Below are 20,833 nucleotides of genomic sequence, written 5' to 3' on the forward strand. Positions count from 1 at the left end.
CAGGCCAAGACAAGGACGACCTTCTCCAGTCCAACATCAACAAGGACGACCTTCTCCAGTCCAACATCATCAGGGACGACCTTCTCCAGTCTAGCATCATCAAGGACGACATCTTCCAGTCCAGCGTTCCAAGGAAAGGTACACCATCCATCCTGCACATTGAAGACAAAGGAGGTTATAGCAAGGGTTCGTTGAAGAGGCAGACAGTTTCCGAAGAGTTAATTAAAGTCAGCTTCTCAGCATCATCAAATTGAATATCTACCAAGTTGCAAGTGTCAGACAAGGTGGCATCCCAGTCATCACTCCTCCAGTCGGATTGGTCCACCTCAGCGTGTCCAGATTCAATGTACCTGACTCATCAAAGATGGCACAAACTTTGATGTACCTATCTCGGTTATCCTTTGGTCGAATATTCTAGAGAGGACATGTGTCCAAATAATGCAATTTTTTTCATTGGCCAGAATTGAGTTTGTTGTAACAAACCCTAATTAGGGTTTTCATTGTAAAATCTCGGCCATTGATCTCAAGTTGATCTGAGCCATCGAATTGTATTAAGGGCGCTATATAAGCCCTGGCTCCTCATTTGTAAAGGATAGAGAATAGTTAGTCAGTAGTGAGAAGGTGAATAGTTAGAAATAGTGAATAGTCAGTTGATAGAATAGCAATTAAAGTAGAATAGAAAGAGAAGGCAAAGATTGTTGCCAAGATGTTGTTGTAAAAGACTTGTAAAACTTCATTGAAGAAATGGTGAAATCTATGGATCGATTCAACAATCTGCATGGTCTCTATACTTCTCATATTTGATTTCATGTTATTAGATGAGTGGAAGAAATGTGTTGGATTGATGGTGAAATTTGTATATCCATACTACTAGCAGTTTGTTGATTGCAGACTTGCCTTGTGTAGTCAACTCGAATCATTCAATTTAAGCTTAACTTCAATTGTCGCTTCTTCATTGATATGCATCAGCCTGATGGTGTCTATGCCTGTAGCGATGATCTGAACATCATAAAGTTTTCCTCCGAAGATCACACTAACCTTGTGGAGATGGTCCTGGGATGTCAAAACAAGACTTAGCTAGAATTTCATCAAAGGTTATTCATTGCTCCTACATTCTTAGTGTCAGAATTAGATCCTTTCCTCGCCCTCATCCTTTTCCTTTTTTTTCAAAATCTAGACTAGTGAAATCCTGTGTTCCAGTAATATTCAAAGCGAATCAAACATTTAGTCATCAAGTGTAAGTCCCCTTGTGATTCCAGCAAAATCACATCATACCACAAAGAGCTTATCCACGAGTAGAGAACCTACATACAAGAACCTTGGAGTTGCCTCGATTGATCCTTCGGCGAGATCTTCAGCAGTTGGGAAACTTTGCTCAAGAGAGGATAAGGTACCTTTAGGTATTTTATTCTGTGTTTGGTCGTGTACAAAATACACATCAACAATACCCAAAACAAACAATCTACTATGACTCAAACCATAATTGCTTTTCCTTTACCATTCGACGGTGGCACCCATTTAGCTGCAGCTACCAAGAGACCAACTTCTTCACAATTAGTCGACGGTTCGCCAATATGCAGTGTGTTCACTCGCCTCCTTTTCTTCGGACCCCTTGGTCTGCCTCTCTTACGCTTCAGGGAGCGGGTAGACGATTTTGAAGCCTTTCGCTTCTCACAAGGCCCCCACTTCAATAATTCGTCCTAAATGGCCTGCACTTCTAGAGGTTTCAGAAAGGCCTTCACCCCATCCATCCCGATTCTAGCAGTGGCCCTCCTTACTTCTTTATTGCTGTTCGCACTCCATAAGAAGTATGGCCGAAGAGGAGGGATAAACTCACTCACTTGCAGCCATTCAGCCCCAGACATACAAAATCCTTGCCATCTCTTGACATTCCCAGGAAACTTTTCAAACCCCCTCACCATTCTTCGTACACACAGTTCGTGGAAATCCACATCGCCACCTCCTTTGATTCCAAGTCCAGGCACCATGCTAGGAAAAGGGAGGCGATCTCTGCGTTCATCTATACCGGAAGCTCTTGCTCATAAACTCATCTTCATATACGATTTTCACCATTGTTATGAAAGTCTTCTCAGAGATTTTGAAGACGTTTGTTAGGTGTTCATCAGACACAGGGCCCCAAAATGCCACCATCGGTCTCGCCACGCGCAATGAGAAATTTGCTTCCATTTCGCACCACAGACATACACCTTTTTATCTGTGTTATCTTCCTTCACACACTTCGCAGAAACCCAACGCACAACTACTAAAAGTGCCCAGAAGATGTGTTTTGGATCCCAAGATAAATCTCCAGTGAAAATCTGGCTTATCTCATGCGCCAAAGTTATCTTACTTCAATTTTCACAAAGTTGGATTCATTAATTATCTTAGCACTTCGATAGTTGGAGATCGAGCCTTTCTCACCTCAAGTACGTCCTATATTGGTATGGGCTTGAGAAACCCTTCGCAGCCTCGTCCATACAACACTTCTCAAAGGAAATGAATTCCACCTCCCTCTGCCTGGAAAGATATGAATCTTTCAGATGGTGTTCACCTACTTTCAGCATTAATTTTCTTGACAAGCATTCAATATACTCCCACATCATTGCATTGGTGATTCCACTGCACGCTGGCATGTGTGACAGCCAACTCAACCACTGCCACTAGGAACCCACGCTAACGGCTAGTTGGGGTTTGAATTTGAAAGACAGTTTGGCGGTTCATTTCACTACGTCCAATTCAATTTTGCCTTCATGAAGACTAAAGGCCTGATTCACACACCTATCTGCCTCTTGGTTGCCTTCTCTCCTCACAAGAGAAACTTTGAATTCTCGTATGGGGTTTAGCTCATTCGTAATACTTAGGATGTCTCTATCAAGCTTCAAATTGTCTGCCTTACCCCCAAGGATTGCGTTCACGATTATTTGGGAATCTCCCCCAAGGTGTAGTCTCTCTACCCTCAAACACTTTGCCAATTGCACTGCTAAGAGTGCCGCCTTCACCTCCGCTTCATTGTTAGAGCCTATTCCGAGCCAATGACATGTAGTAGCTATGATTTTTCCGTGACAATTTCTAGCAACGCAACCCGCGCCCAAGGGACTCGGATTCCCTCTTGCTGTACTGTCAAAATTAACCTTAATGGTCATGTCAAAGTCGAACTTAATTTCTTGGATTTAATGGTCATGTCAAAGATCCCAAATAACTATCACGGGCTCCCTTATACAAGAATGCTATAAGAAATTCTATTACACTAGACTTATAAGATATGTACACACACACATACCTAATGTAATGTCCTTTTCCTACCTAACAATTAAAAATAATTAAATATTTAAAATTAAGCTGTCAAAGCTAACTTTATGTTATTTAAAAGATGATTGTTTTAATTAGTCATAAAAGGTCATAATAAAGTGCTTATAAAATGACTTTAGTTGGGGGCCAAAAGGTAAATTAATATTATGTCACTTTAATGGAGCAAAAGAATTATTATTTAAAAGTGATTTTATAATATATTTTTCCAAAAAGTTTTATTTGGGGTTATAAAAAGAGGGGCTGAGGACAAGAAAGGAGGATATTCTGAATTTGGACAAATTCTCTTTCTTAAGATTTGTTGCTGTGGTCAGATTTCTACCGGTAGGACAAAAATCCCAATGGATGCTTGACAGATGAAACCCGAAAGGCTGAAGCTGAGAACGAAAAGCTGAGAACGAAATGCCTCTACCTTCAATGGAGTGGTTCCATGTAGGGATTGACTATGAGCTGAAGCTTTGGGTTTCTTACAGTTTATTTATTGTTGGATAGAGATCAATCAACTGCAGTTGCAAGAGAGAAGCCCTCTATCATGCTTATAGAGAATTAGATCAAAATTTGTGCTTTTGCAGCTCAAGAGGGAGGAACTATTTCGATGATCTTTGTTTCAATGGGAGCTTTGTGTAGGTGATCCAGGGATTGTTTGCACAAGAGAAGCGGGTAGGCACTATAAAGATGGGAAATACGGAGTTCATTGTCACAAACTTCGAGCTTTTGAATCTCAATAGGAAGGAACTATTGTTTGATAGAGATCAATCGGCTATAGTTGCAAGACAGAAGCCCTCTAGCATGCGTGTAAATCATTAGAGCAAAGTTTGGGCTCTTGAAGCTCAAGAAGGAGGAACTATTGTGATGATCATTGTTTGAGTGGGAACTTTGTGTAGGTGTTCCTAGGATTTTTCGCACAAGAGATATAGTAGGCACTATAAAGATGGGAAATACCAAGTTCATTGGCACAAACTTTGAGCTTTTGAAGCTCAAGCCGAAGGAACCATTGTTGGATAGAGATCAATTGGCTGCAGTTGCAAGCCAAAAGCCCTGAAGCATTCCTGTAGGTGATTAGCTCAAAGTTTGAGCTTTTGAAGCTCAAGATGGAGGAACCACTGTGATGATCTTTGTTTGAGTGGGAGCTTTGTGTAGGTGATCCAGGGATTGTTTACACAAGAGAAGGCACTCTAAAGGTGTGAAATACAAAGAATTAATTGGAGGAGTCTTGGAGCTTGGTTAAAGTGAATTTTTTTTAAAAAATAACTTGCTTCATGAAGGTTTGCATGGTTTATAAGGCACTACCTCTTGACCTTGTTGAGGGCATCATCCCTTCACCATGCTAGGGGCTACCACCCTAGATCCCCGTCCTCATTTTATATTATCTCTACATCTCTCCGCTATTAAAATGCCTTTAAATTAAAAAGTAGTAGGTTTTTCTCTAGTTTTTTAAACCTTTTTCTATGTTTTTTGATAATTTGATTTTCCCTATTTTTTGAAAAAAAAGCTCATACTTTTGGTTTGCTGATTTTTTCTCCAAAAGATTTGTGCTTTTTCATCATCTTTATGTATGGCATTGCAACTGATATACAATGTACATATAATATTATTTATGCTGAGATCCTTTTATTTTTATTGCAAGAAGACAGTCTTCCAGTCTTCATGTTTAAAAGATTAGTAAAAGAATATGTAACATCATTGCCCATGCTGTTAGTATTTTGTCCTTAAGCTATGGAAATGGACATTCTTTATATGCTTACGTTTTAAGCTTGGAAGTCATTCAATCTATTTGTAAATTAGTCTTTCTAGTTAGCATATCAAAAGGTTGGTCATCATATATTCTTTCCCTTTGGAAAACACTTAAAGTTGACTTGTGATGATTAGATCCTGTATGAAACATCCCTAGCGTAATCATTTTAACTTTCTGTTCTTCCTAGGAATAGGTGTAAATTGTCACTTGGATCGATTTCTGAAGGGCTTTGAAAGAATATATTTTATTCTAGCATTTAGATTGCTATGTTTTAGGTTTTTAGTTTCCTATGACCGGAGGGTGTTTGTGAGGTTTATCCTTGTACTTGTTCCTTTTGGTCGGTTATATGTTGATGATGGACTGGTTTCTAACTTTTGCACATGTTATATGACATAAGCAATGTCCAGTCATTGTTTTTCTTAGTTGTTACCATCACAAGAGTTTTTATGATTCAGACAAATTACCAGTAAACTTTAGTAAATAGTCATTCATGTTTGCTAATCCTACCTTTAGCCTTCAGTATATTTTTTTTCTCCACCCAAATGTACTTTTATCGCAAGATCACAAGTTTTACTTTTTCTCTCTTCATCTGAATGGCTATATTCTCCCAGAGTATATTTGAAATTGAATTGCATTGTAGGTACATGGCAGACTCTCGGACTGCTGCTCCACTTCTGCTTTCTATGCTAGAGGTACTTTCTACTTTTGTGCAGTCTGGCTTAGAATATTTTTATCGCCATTGTTATGGTTTTTTGTTGAATTTCAATTGCTAATGTTTTTCTTTATAGAAGAATGCAGTGCTTGTTTTTAATTGATTTCACTTGTTTTATCAGAATCCATACAAAGTTGGGCCCATACAAAGTTTTTCCTTTCCCACATCAAAGAATCAAAGTGTTCAAAATTGATAGTAATTTGCTGATATATAATTGATGCTGCCTGTGTGAACCAAGCTTTTATTTTTTCTACTAATCTGATGCATTTCATTGCATTTGAATGCTGAAATCAACCAAAATGGTTCACATTTAAGCGTCAGAACTAGGTGGTTTGACAGATTCATAGTCTGGTATATCAGTTTTGGAATTTTCTTGTATTTCAAAATTGGCATCTAATTTCCATATATTGTAATTACACTTTTCCAGCTTGTTAAGTCCACTCATTTTTCTTGGATGTTTTAGTCAACTGCCTTAAATGTAAGCTTGCAAAGTCAAGATATTGAGTACTGCTGTTTCTGAACCTTGTGGTGGCCTATAACAATGTTGATCATATAGAAAGAAAGAAAGAAAGAAAGAAGGAAATAAATTATATTAATGTCTACAGATGACCAAAAGTAGGTCAATAGGACTTGTGGTTACAGCAGATAACAATAGAAAGTTCTATGGAGAGGGGGCCTTAGAACCAAAACAATAAAAGTATGTAAGAGAAAACAAAGCACTTTGGCACTAACAAATAGTAATGAACAGTGAACAAGAGCCCCAGAAGCACGTGGTGGAGAAGACTGGAAGGACATCTTATTGAAGTTGTCTGAGCTATCATCTGAGCAGGCCATGCTTGGATACCCTATGAGAAATCAAAGCACCATCGGCTTACAGTTGATGCTGAAAAGAGTCCACACCCTAGCTCTACAATTTCTGCTATCTCAATTTGCTTTTAGTGCACAGAAGTATTTACAATTATTATCCCTTACTCAACTTATGCCATCTTTAAATTCAGTTGTCTTTAAATACAGTTATTATCCCTTACCCAACTTATGTACAATTTAAATCTTATAAGATGTCTCAAATCTAACACAATGTGCAATGTTTGCCGAATTTGTCTTTAGTTTCACAAGGGCTTTCCACGCTTAGTTCATTTCTGGAACTTTGTTTTGGAAAAAAATAATCTAGGAAATAGAGCACAGATGTTTACCAAAAAATTAAGATCCACTCAAATTGTTAACTGAGAGATGAAACGCATGCATGAAATCTTAACTCATAGCAACCAAATTGAATGAAAATATAATGAATCCAAAGGGCAAATTGATGGGGATTAAAAGTTAGATAATAGCCACAAACCTTAGACCGATAATAAACACAATACATGGAATATGAAACAAGCTACATCATATTGCCTACATGAAACACACCTAACCTTTCATGGTGTATATATAAGAAAGCCACCATTTGGATGGCACAAACGTTTTGATCTTTTAAAGGATTAGCTGTCATAATATTTATATCTATAGATGATATTGGAGTTGATTTGAACCAGGAATGCCTGGAAAGAATCAAACTCAGCACGAATGGAAATTCCTTCTCTTTTCTAAGATGTTCAATAGGCATATTATTCACATGCAAATTGCAGTGGATTTTTGAGTTTGGTCTATACAAGCAAATCTGTTCTGCTGTGATGAAAGAAGCTTTTCCTGGTCATTATGTACTTAATTAAGTATTTTATGGACTCCTGGATACTCATGGAAAGTGTCAATTTATCATCCAACTTCATTAAACAAGGCAATGTTGGAACATATTGGCAGCCCTTCTACAACTTACTTTGGCAGGAATATGCCTTCTCCTCTGCCTCTTTATTGCATCCATTGATCAGGACAAGACCTTCTGCTAGAGATTTATGCAGGAGAGGCTTTTATCCAATTATTGTGTAAGAAAGATAGGTATTGTTTCTAGTTGACTTGCGTTCTGTATGCTTAAGGTTTGATACATTTAGACAATACATTGTCTTTCCAATAAGTTCGTAGTAGCAACTGGTAGATTCCATGAAAATTTAGTTTCTGTGGTCTAAGTTTGGTCAGCTTGATCTCAGTATCACAAAAATAGAAATTACATACTGATGTGTACCATAGAAATTTTGAGCTCACTACTCTTGGCCTAAAAATTTAAAGCGCTCCTCTAGTTAGGTACCTAACTGCATTGAGCTGGAAGATCATCAAACAGTAGCACATTTGACTGTAGGCGGCATCTCATTAGTTTGACTGCTGAAGAATTCAACAAACCTTTATTTAGCTGTTTTTCAGAAAGTGTTGATGACTATGGTCTGAATTAAGACTTAAATTAATTACTATTTTGGCTTTGGTATTCTCTTCCTTTCAGTGACACTATCTTCTGTCTTCTGACTTCCTGTTTTAGATTGTAAAAAGTATATCTAAGGAATAATCAGGATTACAGATTGAATGAGCATATGCTTCTGGAAATAACTGTGTAAGATTTGTTTGCATCAACGTCTTCGATCGCACTCTGTAATTCATTATCAGACAGTGTGATCCATTGTTTCAAACAAATCTGACACAGTTATTTCCAGAAGCATACTTAGTCAATTTCATTGATTTCAAAAACGTCATATCTTCTTGGATTGCAGATAGTAAATACAATTTTGTTACTAAGGAGTGATCATGATTACATATATTTAACCGATCTATGTGATCCTCCTTCCTACGTTGATAAATTTGCAATAATTTTGAGGTTTTTAGTTGTCATTGGTGGCAATTAGTGTCCTTCCTGCAAGCAGTTTTCTGTTAATATTCGAAAGTGGAATGTTCTTGTATAATTTTGTTCGATTCATGGACAACATATGGGAGTCTAGAGACCTTAAGATATCAATCCTTAAGAGTTCATGAAGCTTGCAAACTTCATGAAACATCTTTAGATTTTTTCATCTTCTTGTTGTATTTAGTTTTTTAAACTTCAACAATAGCTCTATGATTACTGTTTATGGTGACAATGCTAAGTCATTTCTGCAGTTTCATTGTAAAGGAAAGTTTATCGAGCCATAATACCATATCTTCACCCAATGAAATCGTTTGAAATACGTTTTTCTTCCCTTTCTAACTCTAGGTGTCTAATTTGAAAATGCTGATAAATGTATTTATATTTATATTAATGATCAGAGAATAGGTCTTGCAATGCCTTCTGTATTTTGAAGTATCATATATCTTGATGATCAATCATTGGTGGAGAATGCGAATATTTGAAATACTTGATCTGGGACTATATTGTATGTTTAAATTGGAGAATGATTTTCAGGGTATGCTAAGTTCCCTCCAATCGACTGTCAGAACCCGAGCTTTCGATTTAGTTTTGAATCTTGGTATTCATGCACAATTATTGAAGCCTATGCGTGGGGAAGAACAACCTACCGTTGTGGAAGTACCATCTTCTCAGTCTACTCGTTTTTTTGATGGAAATCAATTTTTTGGGACAGCAAAGGAGAACTCAAAGAGCTACAATCTAGAAGGCGGAACTCCTCAGGCGGTCAGGGAGTTTGAAATCTGGCTCTTGAACATACTCTGTGAGATACTACTTTTCCTTGTACAGGTATATCATACATTTTTCCCCTTACCATTTAGTTGAGTTTTGTATTCTTTTTTTTGTTTTAAATGGTTAATCTGTTTTGAAATTTGATTTAGAATACTTCTGTTTTCCTTTTGGAAAACAATAAGGTGAGCTGAAAAATATTTAAATACAATTGTGCTTCCAGTTGGACTATCTTTTGTTCACGCTTTTCCTTAATTTCTTTGCACATTTGTGGGTACCTTGTGTAGGTAGGATATATTTGTAGGTAGAAGATTTTGCAGACCAATGGACAAAATTCATAGAAAATGGATAATGAAACATGGATTAAACTAATACTTGATGGATAAAAGATTACATTGTCTATATGACTTGTGCCAACACTTTGCAAATTATTCTTTGGTATTGTATGGTTGTTCGATTTATGCAATAGAGAGAGAAAAATTCTTTGATGAATCTAGGCAAAGTTATCTAATTTTGTTGAAAAGACATTTGTTGTTTAAGTTTTTTGGCTATTTGGTAGGGTCATATTTGACACAAAATGCTTCAAAAGATTAGGTACTCACCAAATTTGACATCCATCTCCCAACTTTAAACCCTTTCAGATATGACATTCAATGTTAAATTTGGATGGAACAAAAGGAAAAAATTTCTCAAACACCCTCAACTCAATGATAAGCTCATATTATTTCCAGGAATTCTCCAAAGCAATTTGCAATGCAAAGCCATAAAGAGGAACCTCTTACCCTCCTAAATCTAGTATTTCTATCAACTTTTTCGATTCTCCAGATCGTCATTTGATATGAGAAAAGAGCTTACTTAATTTTTTAGAGCAACCAAGATTTGCAATCTAGATCTTTCAAAAGACTAACAAGAAGCAATCCCACAAGCTCCAACACCATGCAATATTTGGCTACGGAGATAGCCTCCCAAGATCAAGGTGCTTAAATGAAAGCACAAAAAGAGTCCCAGAATGGGAGAACAATTCTATTATATGACATAATGCAAATACACATGAGAATGGATTGAGAGTACAATGAGAAACCCTTGTATTTATATGCAAGCGTGAGATATAGGACAACATAAAATTATGAGGTGTTTTAATCTTATGATTTGAGACAAAAAAATGCCTGGAGTAAGCTTAAGTAATAAGGTTTGAATAGGACCTAGATGGAGAACTAGTTAGTTATAATACCCCATTCGCACCAACAATTTTGAAGGGAACTAATAATGAAGTGGGAACGTTTGGTTTGTTAAAGGATATAATTTTGTTTGTTTGCAAGTTTTCACTTTCATCCAACTGGAATGGCTGTGGCAAGCAATCATGAATGCTATGATCAAAGAATCAAACCTATCTGGAAATCTGAGAGAATTCTTAAGGAATGTAGAGATGTCCTTCCTGGCTTCAAGTCGGTGAGATTCAAGCGTTGTTTTTGAGAAATCAATAAAATCAAAGATCTACTTTAAAAGTTGGTTTAAGCTAGTTCTACTTAGTCTTGAGTTCCTTAACAGAAGTTTAGATGGGCCTACAGCCACTCATGTTAAAGGATATGTTGAAAATGAGTTTCTATTTTATCTACGGAGGAAGCAATCATTATGAAAAGAGGAGAAACATTTTGAAACAAATGAGTGTCATAATTATGCAGTTTTCAAATAATAAATATTTTGGGAGTAAGTAGGGTTGGTGCAAGTAAATAATTGTGCCGCAAAACATTATTACAATATAAAATTCCAATATTGTCTTTTAGGATATGATAACACCAGTGGGCATTGAGAGATTCAAAAGTTTGTCCAAGGTAACCTAAAGGATGGCAAAAGAAATTTGCCCAACTCTGGTGAATTTGTAATCACATCAGCAAGCAAAGTTTTGGACTCAACTGCTTTATGTTCTGTTAACTCAATTATAACTATAATCTTTTAGCTGGATAAAATGTGGTATAATACCTGCAGGAGCGAAATTAGAATCATCTGATTACTTATGCACATCTTTGACATTTTTTGTTGCTAGATTGGGATAATATCTTTCTATTATGTGGGCCAGTAGAGTTTTTTATATCTATTGTTGCTGTGACTATCATTCTTTGAATAGTGTGTGCATCTTGTATCTAGTATATGATCACTGTATCCTTGTTTTGCAGATAGAAGAGAAAGAAGAAGGTGTCTGGGCATCTGCTTTGAGTTGCTTAATGTATATGATTTGTGATCGAGGAAGAATTCAAAGGCGCCGGCTGAATGGACTTGATGTGAGGGTAAGAATGACTACTATCCTTGGATAATGAATCTTATTTTTCAAACTAAGTCTATCCACTTTTTGAAATGTACTTAAGCTTGCATTTTAAAACCTTCTGTCATGGCTCTAAGGATGATAAAATTTAATTACTTTTCCAATATGGCAATTTTTTTTACAATGATAAACAAATGGACTATATCAAATACATGAGCAGTGCTCTAAATTTTGAAGGTGTATGAATATAATCAATTTTCATCAGAGGATGAAAGCTTTTAAGTGGTTCAGTTTGTCAGAACTTTCTTATGGAGCTTATGGGATGAGATTATTAGTTAGAAATCTAGCACCTCCATATGAGAACTTATATCTATCATAGCCTATACTGCTATACGTCAAAATAAAATTTGTACCACAGTTTCACAAGATTATGTGGTTATCAATAGCAAAAACTAAATTGGGTGAGTTTTTTGATGCTTAATCCAATCTAAATGCCTTTCCTGTTCAGCCGGAGAAGTTTGCACACCGTAAGACCTATTATTTTCATGATCTGAGTAGGGATATACTATGTCACAAGGCTTGTGTTCCTATTCAAATTTGACATGAATAAATTCAGATATAATTTGGCCAAAAAAACCCAAAAGAAATTGTGATTAAGTTTGACTAATACAAATTTATAGATTTTTTAATATAAAAAAAAAAAATCCAAAACAAATTAAATTAAATATTATAAAGACTAAATATTCAAATATAAGTAAGTTAAAAATTTAAATCAAATATTATAAATCTAAATATTTAAAATTTATATATTAAATTTAATATTGTGCAAAAATTTGCAATTGTCTTATTTGCTTATTCATGGACATTCCTTCTCCGTCTTGTACTCTCCAAAGTGGTATGTGAACCTTGTGTAGTATGAAATGCGAAGAAAGCATTAATGTTTCCTCCACTTGTGTTTGGGCCATGTGTTGTAGATATTGTTAACACACATTCCTTGAAAACACTTGTTCATCATCTTTGTTATCCAAGTGATTCCTTGTAGCATGTGTGGAATTATAACCTATGGCAACCCCAATTCGTGCCTTTTTTTTTGCCTTACTCTCACAAATCGCGTGAAGAGCTTGTTTTGCCTGACATGTGACATTTGTAGGGCATTTTATGCAAATGGTGGTGTTATTTCCAACTTTTTTTGGCAAATGCCATTTGAAGCAATAAATACCTTGACATCAATCGCATTTAACCTTAATGCTACCCAAGATTGATGTGCATGAAATGGTGATTAAATGTTGTAATTAATTAAGGAGAGGAATACTCCTTATATAGAAAATTACACGACGATCTTTGCATAATGGAAACGATCGAAAAGAAACTAAACACGAAAAGGGAAAGATCCTAAACTAACTAACTGAATGACCATTATAGAAACATTATAAACTAACTAAATGACCATTATAGAAACATTACATAATTACTTTAATACCCTCCTTTAATGGTCATTCGGCTAACTACCCTATAGAAGACTTGACATAATGTGCAGGTCATTTAGCCACAAATGCATAGAAGGCTGCCCCCTTCTTCAAATGCTTTGCGATATGAACCTGCTGCTGAGACTTTTCCTGGTTCTGCAGAATTTCTGGATATGACCAAGTTTAACACAATCCTTCTACTGCAATCCTTCCAATATGATGTTAGATAACAAAGCCATCCCTCCCTTTATCCAAAGACATCAAGACCAGCTTCTCAAAACTCTCACAAAAAAATCCGTCATGATTTTTTTGGTAAAAATATCAAAAAACCTAGAAAACAACATCCTTCATGATTTTGTGGAAAAAATTAGAAAACCCTCCAGCAGAGAAATAGCCCATGATTTTTGTGTAAAAAATTGTGCAAAAAACAAAGAGAGAAACCATGATTTTTTAAGAGAAAATCGTGCAAAACCCTCTATATGGTTTTTTGGGAAAAAAATCAGAAAATCCATCAACGATTTTTGAGGAGGAAATTGTACAAAACGCCTAGTATGTTCAAAAACTTTACTCACGACCAACATCAGTAGTAAACATAATTGAAACTCCTTGATTTTAGTGGAAAACATCAGTCAAAACCCTTTCATGTTATTTTGTGGAAAAAAATCAGTATACTCATGAAAAATTCACCAAAAAAGAACCTAAGCTTTAATACTATGAAATGATGATTAAATGTTGTAATTAATTAAGGAGAGGAATACTCCTTACATAGAAAATTACCAGACGATCATTCCATAACAGAAATGATCGAGAATGGAAACATGAAAAGAGACATTCTACAAAGAAACTAAACACGAAAAGGTAAAGATCCTAAACCAACTAATTGAATGACCATTATAGAAACATTACATAATTACTTTAATAGTGCAATGTTTCCATGCAAAGTCTTTCCGATGTGTCATTATGATCAAGATTCAAATGTGCAAAAGCATCTTAATTAAGTCTTTCATTGCTAGAGCTACCTCATTCAAATAATTTACAGTATAGTTTGACATCAAAGGCAACAAGAAAGTTTGAAGCCATGGGTACTTTTTTGGCCCAATATCTTGATGTTATGAACTTTCCAGTGTACAAAAGACCAAACATAGGCAAATATTCATTTAACTTTTTAAGAGGGAAGTCACTAAATAGCTACGTTACCCCAAGTTTCCAAGACGGGGGGACGAGTTTCCGGGACGGCAATTTTTTTTTGCCAAATTTGGGGAGGGGGGGGGACGGCAAAGGGGACGGCTATATAAATAATAGGGAAAATTTAAAATATATAGGAAAATTCTAAATGTTGATATGAAAACATGGATAAAGCATGCATCTATACATTATATTCATATGAAAACATGGATATAGCATGTGTATGATACTATGAAAATATTTTAGAATGCAAACATCGAATATACAACATTATCAATAGACTCAATACTCAATATGCACTCATAATTCAGAATTTCAATTCATTCACATTGTCAATATGCATATCATAATAGATATTAAAGAAATAACATACAAAATGCCCAAAGGCCACACTGCTGCCATATTGTTTCATTGTCAATTGCGATATGGAAATCAAAATAGTACTAAGTAAATACTAAAAAGCAAAGTATAATATTTATTATTTAATTTATTTTCTATTTATAAATTTTAAAATTTATAATATGAATTAATTTAAAATTATAAATATTTGATATGAATTAATAAATTTAATGTTGCCTTTTGCCCATGTTAGAAAAATAATAAAATATAGATAGTCGCATTTTGATTTCATAACTATTCAAATTCAATAATAAAAAAATTGATAGTCGTTTTTTAAATTTTTTCAATATAGAGGGCCCATGTTAGAAAAATTAAAAAAAAATTGAAAATACGACTTTTTTTTTTAATATTTTTCTCTAGCTCTAGATGTGGGGGACGTCTAGCTGTCCCCAATCCGTCCCCAGCCGTCCCCAGCCGTCACCCCGTCCCGGGGACGTCCCCTCAAAATTCTGACAATTTGGGGACGGGGGGGGACGTCCCCTGGCTGTCCCCAAGTCCCCGAAACGTCCCCGGGACTGGGACGGGGGTTTTCAGGTAGGGGACATGTCCCCGGGTTTCGTAGCTAAATAGTTGTCTAAATGTGAGATCAACTATTAGCTAAGTATGTGAAGTAATTAAGATCAGGATTTAGTTATGTGAAGTAACAACGTTTTGGTGTGACATTAATGAAATGGCAAATTTGAAGCAAAGTACTCTCTGTAAACCAAAAATTGTAGATAAACTTAACCAAACAATAAATCATAATTGTTTGTATTTCCAGCAGTTGGATAATACAACATGTTACGCTTATTTGAAGTAACTGCTTGTGAGCCAAACAATCACATAGAAAAAGTAGCTTATTTGGTTGTGTCATTTGAATTAGAAGCAGCAACAATAATCTATGCAACTGAAATTGATTGCCTGTAGACGATATTTTGTATGAGCGGTCTTGTATCTAGTCATCTTATTTGCTAGGTTTGAGAATGAATAGGAAAATGAGTTGTAATGATCCTTTACAGTTTACAAAATCTAAACTAAAATAGACAAACATCTTTATAATACATGCATTTTAAGAAGGCTATTAATTTGGCTTATTATCACTTTGGAAGGAATAAGTTTGTTCTCGACGTATTGGAATAGCCAAAGCTTTGAGTTGAGCCACTCTCAACTCGTGAAGATAATGAATGTCTAGACCAAACTGCTACAACATTGTGAATATTTGATTTTCCGACTGTTTGAAATGATTATTCTGAATCCTTTATAATGAAAGAGAGTTGAAGAAAGAAGAGTAGTCTCCTTGCAGTTATCTTCCCTAATTATTCAGTTGCCTTCAATTAAATGTGCATAACTGAAATTCTAATTACATAGATTATTGTGGGCTTATTAGCAACGCAAAGTGCAAGCAAGGCTTAAACTACAAATTTAAAATCACTCTTGTCAAGGATCAGATGCAGACAATCCATGGAAAGTGACATTTTTATTTTGAGAAGCCTATCTTTTCCCCATACGACGTCCGGACTTTGTTGTTGCTGCTGCTTTTGTGGTTTAATATTGAATGGTGGTTTTTCCTTTGTGTTGCGACTTCCCTTAGTTTCCACACATAACACAATTTTGAAGAAACATCGTGCACTATTTTAATAGATTTGCACTGGTGTGTTTGCGTTTTTTTGGGTTCTACAAGTGTCTTTTAAGGCTCCGGTTAATTCCCGTTTTTGGTCCAAATTTTTCTGCATTTTTTTTTTTCTATTTTAACATGATTTAATCGTGGAAAAACCATTGAAGAATCACAGTCTGATTTGCTACTAATCGTGAAAAAACTGTGCTCCATGGGGACACGTCCCATGTGCCGGTATCATTTGCGGGCAGAGTTCATGAAACATTTGTGGGACTCCTTTGGGAGTGACTGGGGATGTAGGGGATGGCTAGAAGTCCCTGGGATGGCCAGGGGACTTCATGCCATTTCCTAGCTGTCTTGGGGACTTCTGGCAGTCCCCTACATCCCATAATAGTTATGGATGGCCATATTAAAAAAACACATTTTTTAATTCGGAAAAAGGCACATTAAACAATACCAAAACCTAATTTAAGCATAAAACAACTAAAATAAGAAAAAGACATTCATTTTCACATTTGCAAAGGAGAAGAGCAGCATGAGAAGGAGCAGTGACTCAGACTCGAGATCTGATTTTGATTTAGACTCTTAGACCTACCATGTGTTGATTTTGGACAGCCATATATTTTCTTAGTTCTATCATTTCATTAATATAGGCAGTTGATTAAGGACTTCTATGTTTATTGTTTACAGTTTATGTCATTTCATAGTTGAAACTTGGAGCCTTTGGGCATTTTTGTTATATTTCTAATATAATATGTATGCACATTGGCAATGAAAGCATTTGAATTTTGTTAATTTGTTTGTCAATTCTCATGTGAAATCTCAATTCAAGTCTAATGCTATGTATTAATCTTCTACAATGTCTATGATGAATGCTTTATCAATGTTATGATATGTATATTTGAAATTTCTCTATAAATTTAAAAATTACCCTATTTTATTAACAACTGCCCCCCACTGCCCCCTAAAAAATGGTTTAAAAGTACCCTTGTACCGGAAACATGTCCCGCAGTCCCTGTCCCTGAAACTTGATGGAGCATAGGGAAAAAACCGTTGAAAATTTTCGAACAAGAATCATGGTTTTTTGGGGTAAAAGTCCCTTGCTTGTCCGATTCATGATTAATTGCGTATAATTGTGATTTTTTGTTGTTTTATGCTTCTTTGGTATTCTCTATTTTTGTCTCCTAGTCGTAGTTGTGTTTTGTAGATTAAGGGATGATGTCATGATTCAACACATAACATTGGGCTTTCAAGTTGGGTCAACAACTAATAAGCTTCTTTTCCCAAACCAAATGTAAGTTGAGAGATTTCTAGTTGTTCGATTGGGGTTAAGGCTTTAAGAGGCATTTGCGGTGTTTGGATTGAAGGTTGGATCATAGGTTGAGGGATCTCTCTTGCCTGATAGAAAGGATGGTTGATGGAACTAGGAAACACTTGCAGGACAAAGATGCTCACAAACTAACGATAAAGCTTTCCTTTTTTTTCCTCATGCAAAAATCTGAAAAATCTAATAAAAATGCATTCTTAGAATATATTTTAATTTAAAAATAAACTAAGCCCTTTCTGTACGAATATCAGGGTGAACTGAAATAATGTTTTTGTGTGCTTTTTATACTTCATTGAGTTCCAAACTTTTTGCTTGAAATTTGGTGGGCCCTGTGAGTAAGTGGATAGATAGAAATGACTATATGATGCTTGCAATTAATAGATAAAGAGGGAGACATATCCCTTACACGTCGTAATTGATAGGCAAGCATCAAGTTGAGAGTTGGTTCTACAATTTGAGCTCCCATATGGTGGAAGTTGCTATGATTTCCATTGGACTGCTTTGTATAAAATTTGAAACTTGGACACAATATTATAAAATATTGTGGATCTTTGCTCTTATTAGGGTTAACACTTATTAGGCAAGATCACAAAAGCAAGAAAGAACATCTTTTATTGTCTTCACAATCCCTTGGAATATTGATGTTAGAAACAACAATCCCCAAACTAAGTGTTCTTTCAGGAGCCCTCAATTTCTTATCTATATATCCTAAATAAATTCATCAAGATAGGGTTTTCAGTTACACTTTATGAAAGTTAAAGAGTTTGTGCATAATCTAAAAGCAATCCATTTCTATCTTGTAGAGCCTCATGAATGCCATAGATTGTAGTAACGAGTCTTGACATACAAATAGGGCCTAATACAAAGAATCATAGCCCTCTATACATGCCTCTGAAAGATCACCTAAATACCTGCTCAGTTATAACATAGAGTAGGATGTAATCAATAATACGGAAATTTCTATTTAAGCTTGGTTTCCCTCTTGCTATAAACCAAATTGGCTCCAATTGCTCGGGAATGTCATGTCCAAAACCAAGGCATAAAATTTGGTAAGTGCCTAGTTATGCATTGTTCGATGAAGATGTGCCAACCCTCTCACAAAATCCCCGTGTTTCGGGGATGGGGACGTCTTTGGGATGTGGATGTCCCATCACCTTCCCACCATTGCCGCTCAAGACTCGAGAATATTTTTGGGATGCCGCCTTGTTTAGGGATGGCTTAAAGACTTCGAGATGTCCTCAAGACATTGAGGGGAGTCCAAGGAGTCTCCCATCTTTCTTAGGGACTTCCAAGTGTTCCCCATTGTAGTAAAAAAAATAAATCAAAAGTGCTTTTGAAATGCATGTTGTGAACCCTAATCCTAATGGTCAATGGGCTCCACCCAAACCCCAAGCACTCACAAAAAAAATTATCAATAGACATCTAACTTCTAAGCCTCATTCCAAATTACTCTCGAGTTTCAGAATAATTAGGACTTGGTGTTGCAAAAAATATTCAATAGAATTATGAAAATGACATTCACAATGAAGGTTTGTGTGGTTTTGCTCACCCTTGACCCCATTAGGGGCACTGTACCTAGATCCCCGTGAATGGAACAGCCCTTTGACTCTGCTAGGAGTTTTGCTTCCAAACTTCTACCTACCATTGTTAATGCTCATTGTAATTATTCTTCAAATATTCAAATTGATCTCCCTTGGATGTCCTTGTCAAATGAGACTTTCTCCTTTTTATATCCTCCAATGTGAGGGAGAGGTCACACCTCTTCATTATGTATGCCCCTTTGGCAGAGACACACCCTTTCCACCATTAGCACCCTTTGAAAGAGTTTGACTCTTCATTATTTCTGCCTTCTGAAATGAACACAACCTTTCACATTCAGATCTGCATTTCTGATTCCCCAAATTACCCCCTCAAATGAGGTTCTCTTCTCCCTTTTATATCTTATGTTTGAGGGAGCCGCAACTTTTCATTTCATGTCTTTGACCATTCATTAACTTAATTAAAATTTAACTATATTTAATTGTATTCTTTTATATTTTAATTTTAATTTTATTATTATCATTTATCATTAAATTGTATTTCAAAGTGGGGGCATTATAGAAAGTTAATGCAAAGGTTAAGAAAAAGAGACAATCTTATTAGCTTGTCTTGATGAAGACTTAAGTTTAGGTAAATCTGCAATAGGCTAGGTGCATATGTTTCAAACAAAACTATAACACATCAATAAGTACTTTTCTAGCATAAATCGATGCATAGCAAAGAAGCATAAGTTTGGAAAAAATCGTGAACAAACGCAATTAATTGGTAATCGTCACCGGCTTCAATTTTATCCCCAAAGTATCGTCAAAATTGGGTCAACGATTTTAACTATATTTTAATTGCGAAAAAGTTGTGCGTCTAATCGGAAATAAATCCCGAATATATCAGGCATCCCTAAACAACTTGCGAAAACCCTAAAATGCCTGCTAAAGTGCACAAATAAGCCGTGAATCTGCTATTTGTCGTGTTGCGTGATTGGAGATAGACCGTTTGGGTTGTTGCAGAGGAGAAAGAAGGCAAAATCGAAGTGAAAGAAGAAAAAGTCGAAGTATTTCTGGTCACGCAGCAAAGACTATTTTATTACTATGTTCCTAAGTTTCATACAGTCTCTAGCTGTATTTGATGAAATCCATTGTCGACGTGGGGTTTCCAGGCAGATTTTGACAAGGTTTGAGTATGGTTTCCCCTTTTTCTTTTCATTTTTCTAGGTCCGATCATTCATCGAGCATTTACCACTTTCAATGTTGCCCCTTGTAAATTCTATTATATAATGTCTTCGGGCAATAGTTTTATTTTTTTATTTATTTGACTGATTTTAGCATTCAATTTAATTGTTTCAAATAGATTTATTTTTAAGAGTTTTAGGTTTTAAAATTTTTATTTGTTAATTAGAATACATAATTAAATTTATTAATATAATTATTATAATTTATATAATTAATAAATGTTTAAAATATTAAATATACGTTTCAATAGATTAATAGTTTAATATTCTAAATTTAATAATTTAATTTATAATAAATATAAACGTTTAATAATATATGATTATTATATATGTTCATAATAGATTATATTTATAGTATAATTACTAATTATTAATTTTATATTGTTAGTTCAAATTAACATATATTATATAATCTTTTAATTTATATTTATTGTTTCTTATTACAATATTTGTAAGAATTTGCCAATTATAACCAAGATCTAGAACCCAATGGATAACACAACACAAGAGACAAAGATTTATAAGAACAAATTGTATTCTCATCAAGATGCAA

General features: G+C 35.3%; 1 protein-coding gene across 2 annotated transcripts in view; it reads left to right on the forward strand.

Annotated features, from left to right (window-relative positions):
• Nucleotides 1-20,833, forward strand: part of LOC131026903 (uncharacterized) — a 96,021-nt gene that overhangs the window by 50,651 nt on the left and 24,537 nt on the right. For both annotated transcript variants that reach the window (XM_057956915.2, XM_057956916.2), the window contains 3 exons: nt 5,682-5,733; nt 9,055-9,345; nt 11,460-11,570. In XM_057956915.2, the coding sequence (XP_057812898.2) occupies nt 5,682-5,733; nt 9,055-9,345; nt 11,460-11,570 (454 nt within the window). The remainder of the gene's footprint in view (nt 1-5,681; nt 5,734-9,054; nt 9,346-11,459; nt 11,571-20,833) is intronic.

Source organism: Cryptomeria japonica, chromosome 1 (genome assembly GCF_030272615.1).
Source record: "Cryptomeria japonica chromosome 1, Sugi_1.0, whole genome shotgun sequence".
Taxonomy (NCBI): Eukaryota; Viridiplantae; Streptophyta; class Pinopsida; order Cupressales; family Cupressaceae; genus Cryptomeria; species Cryptomeria japonica.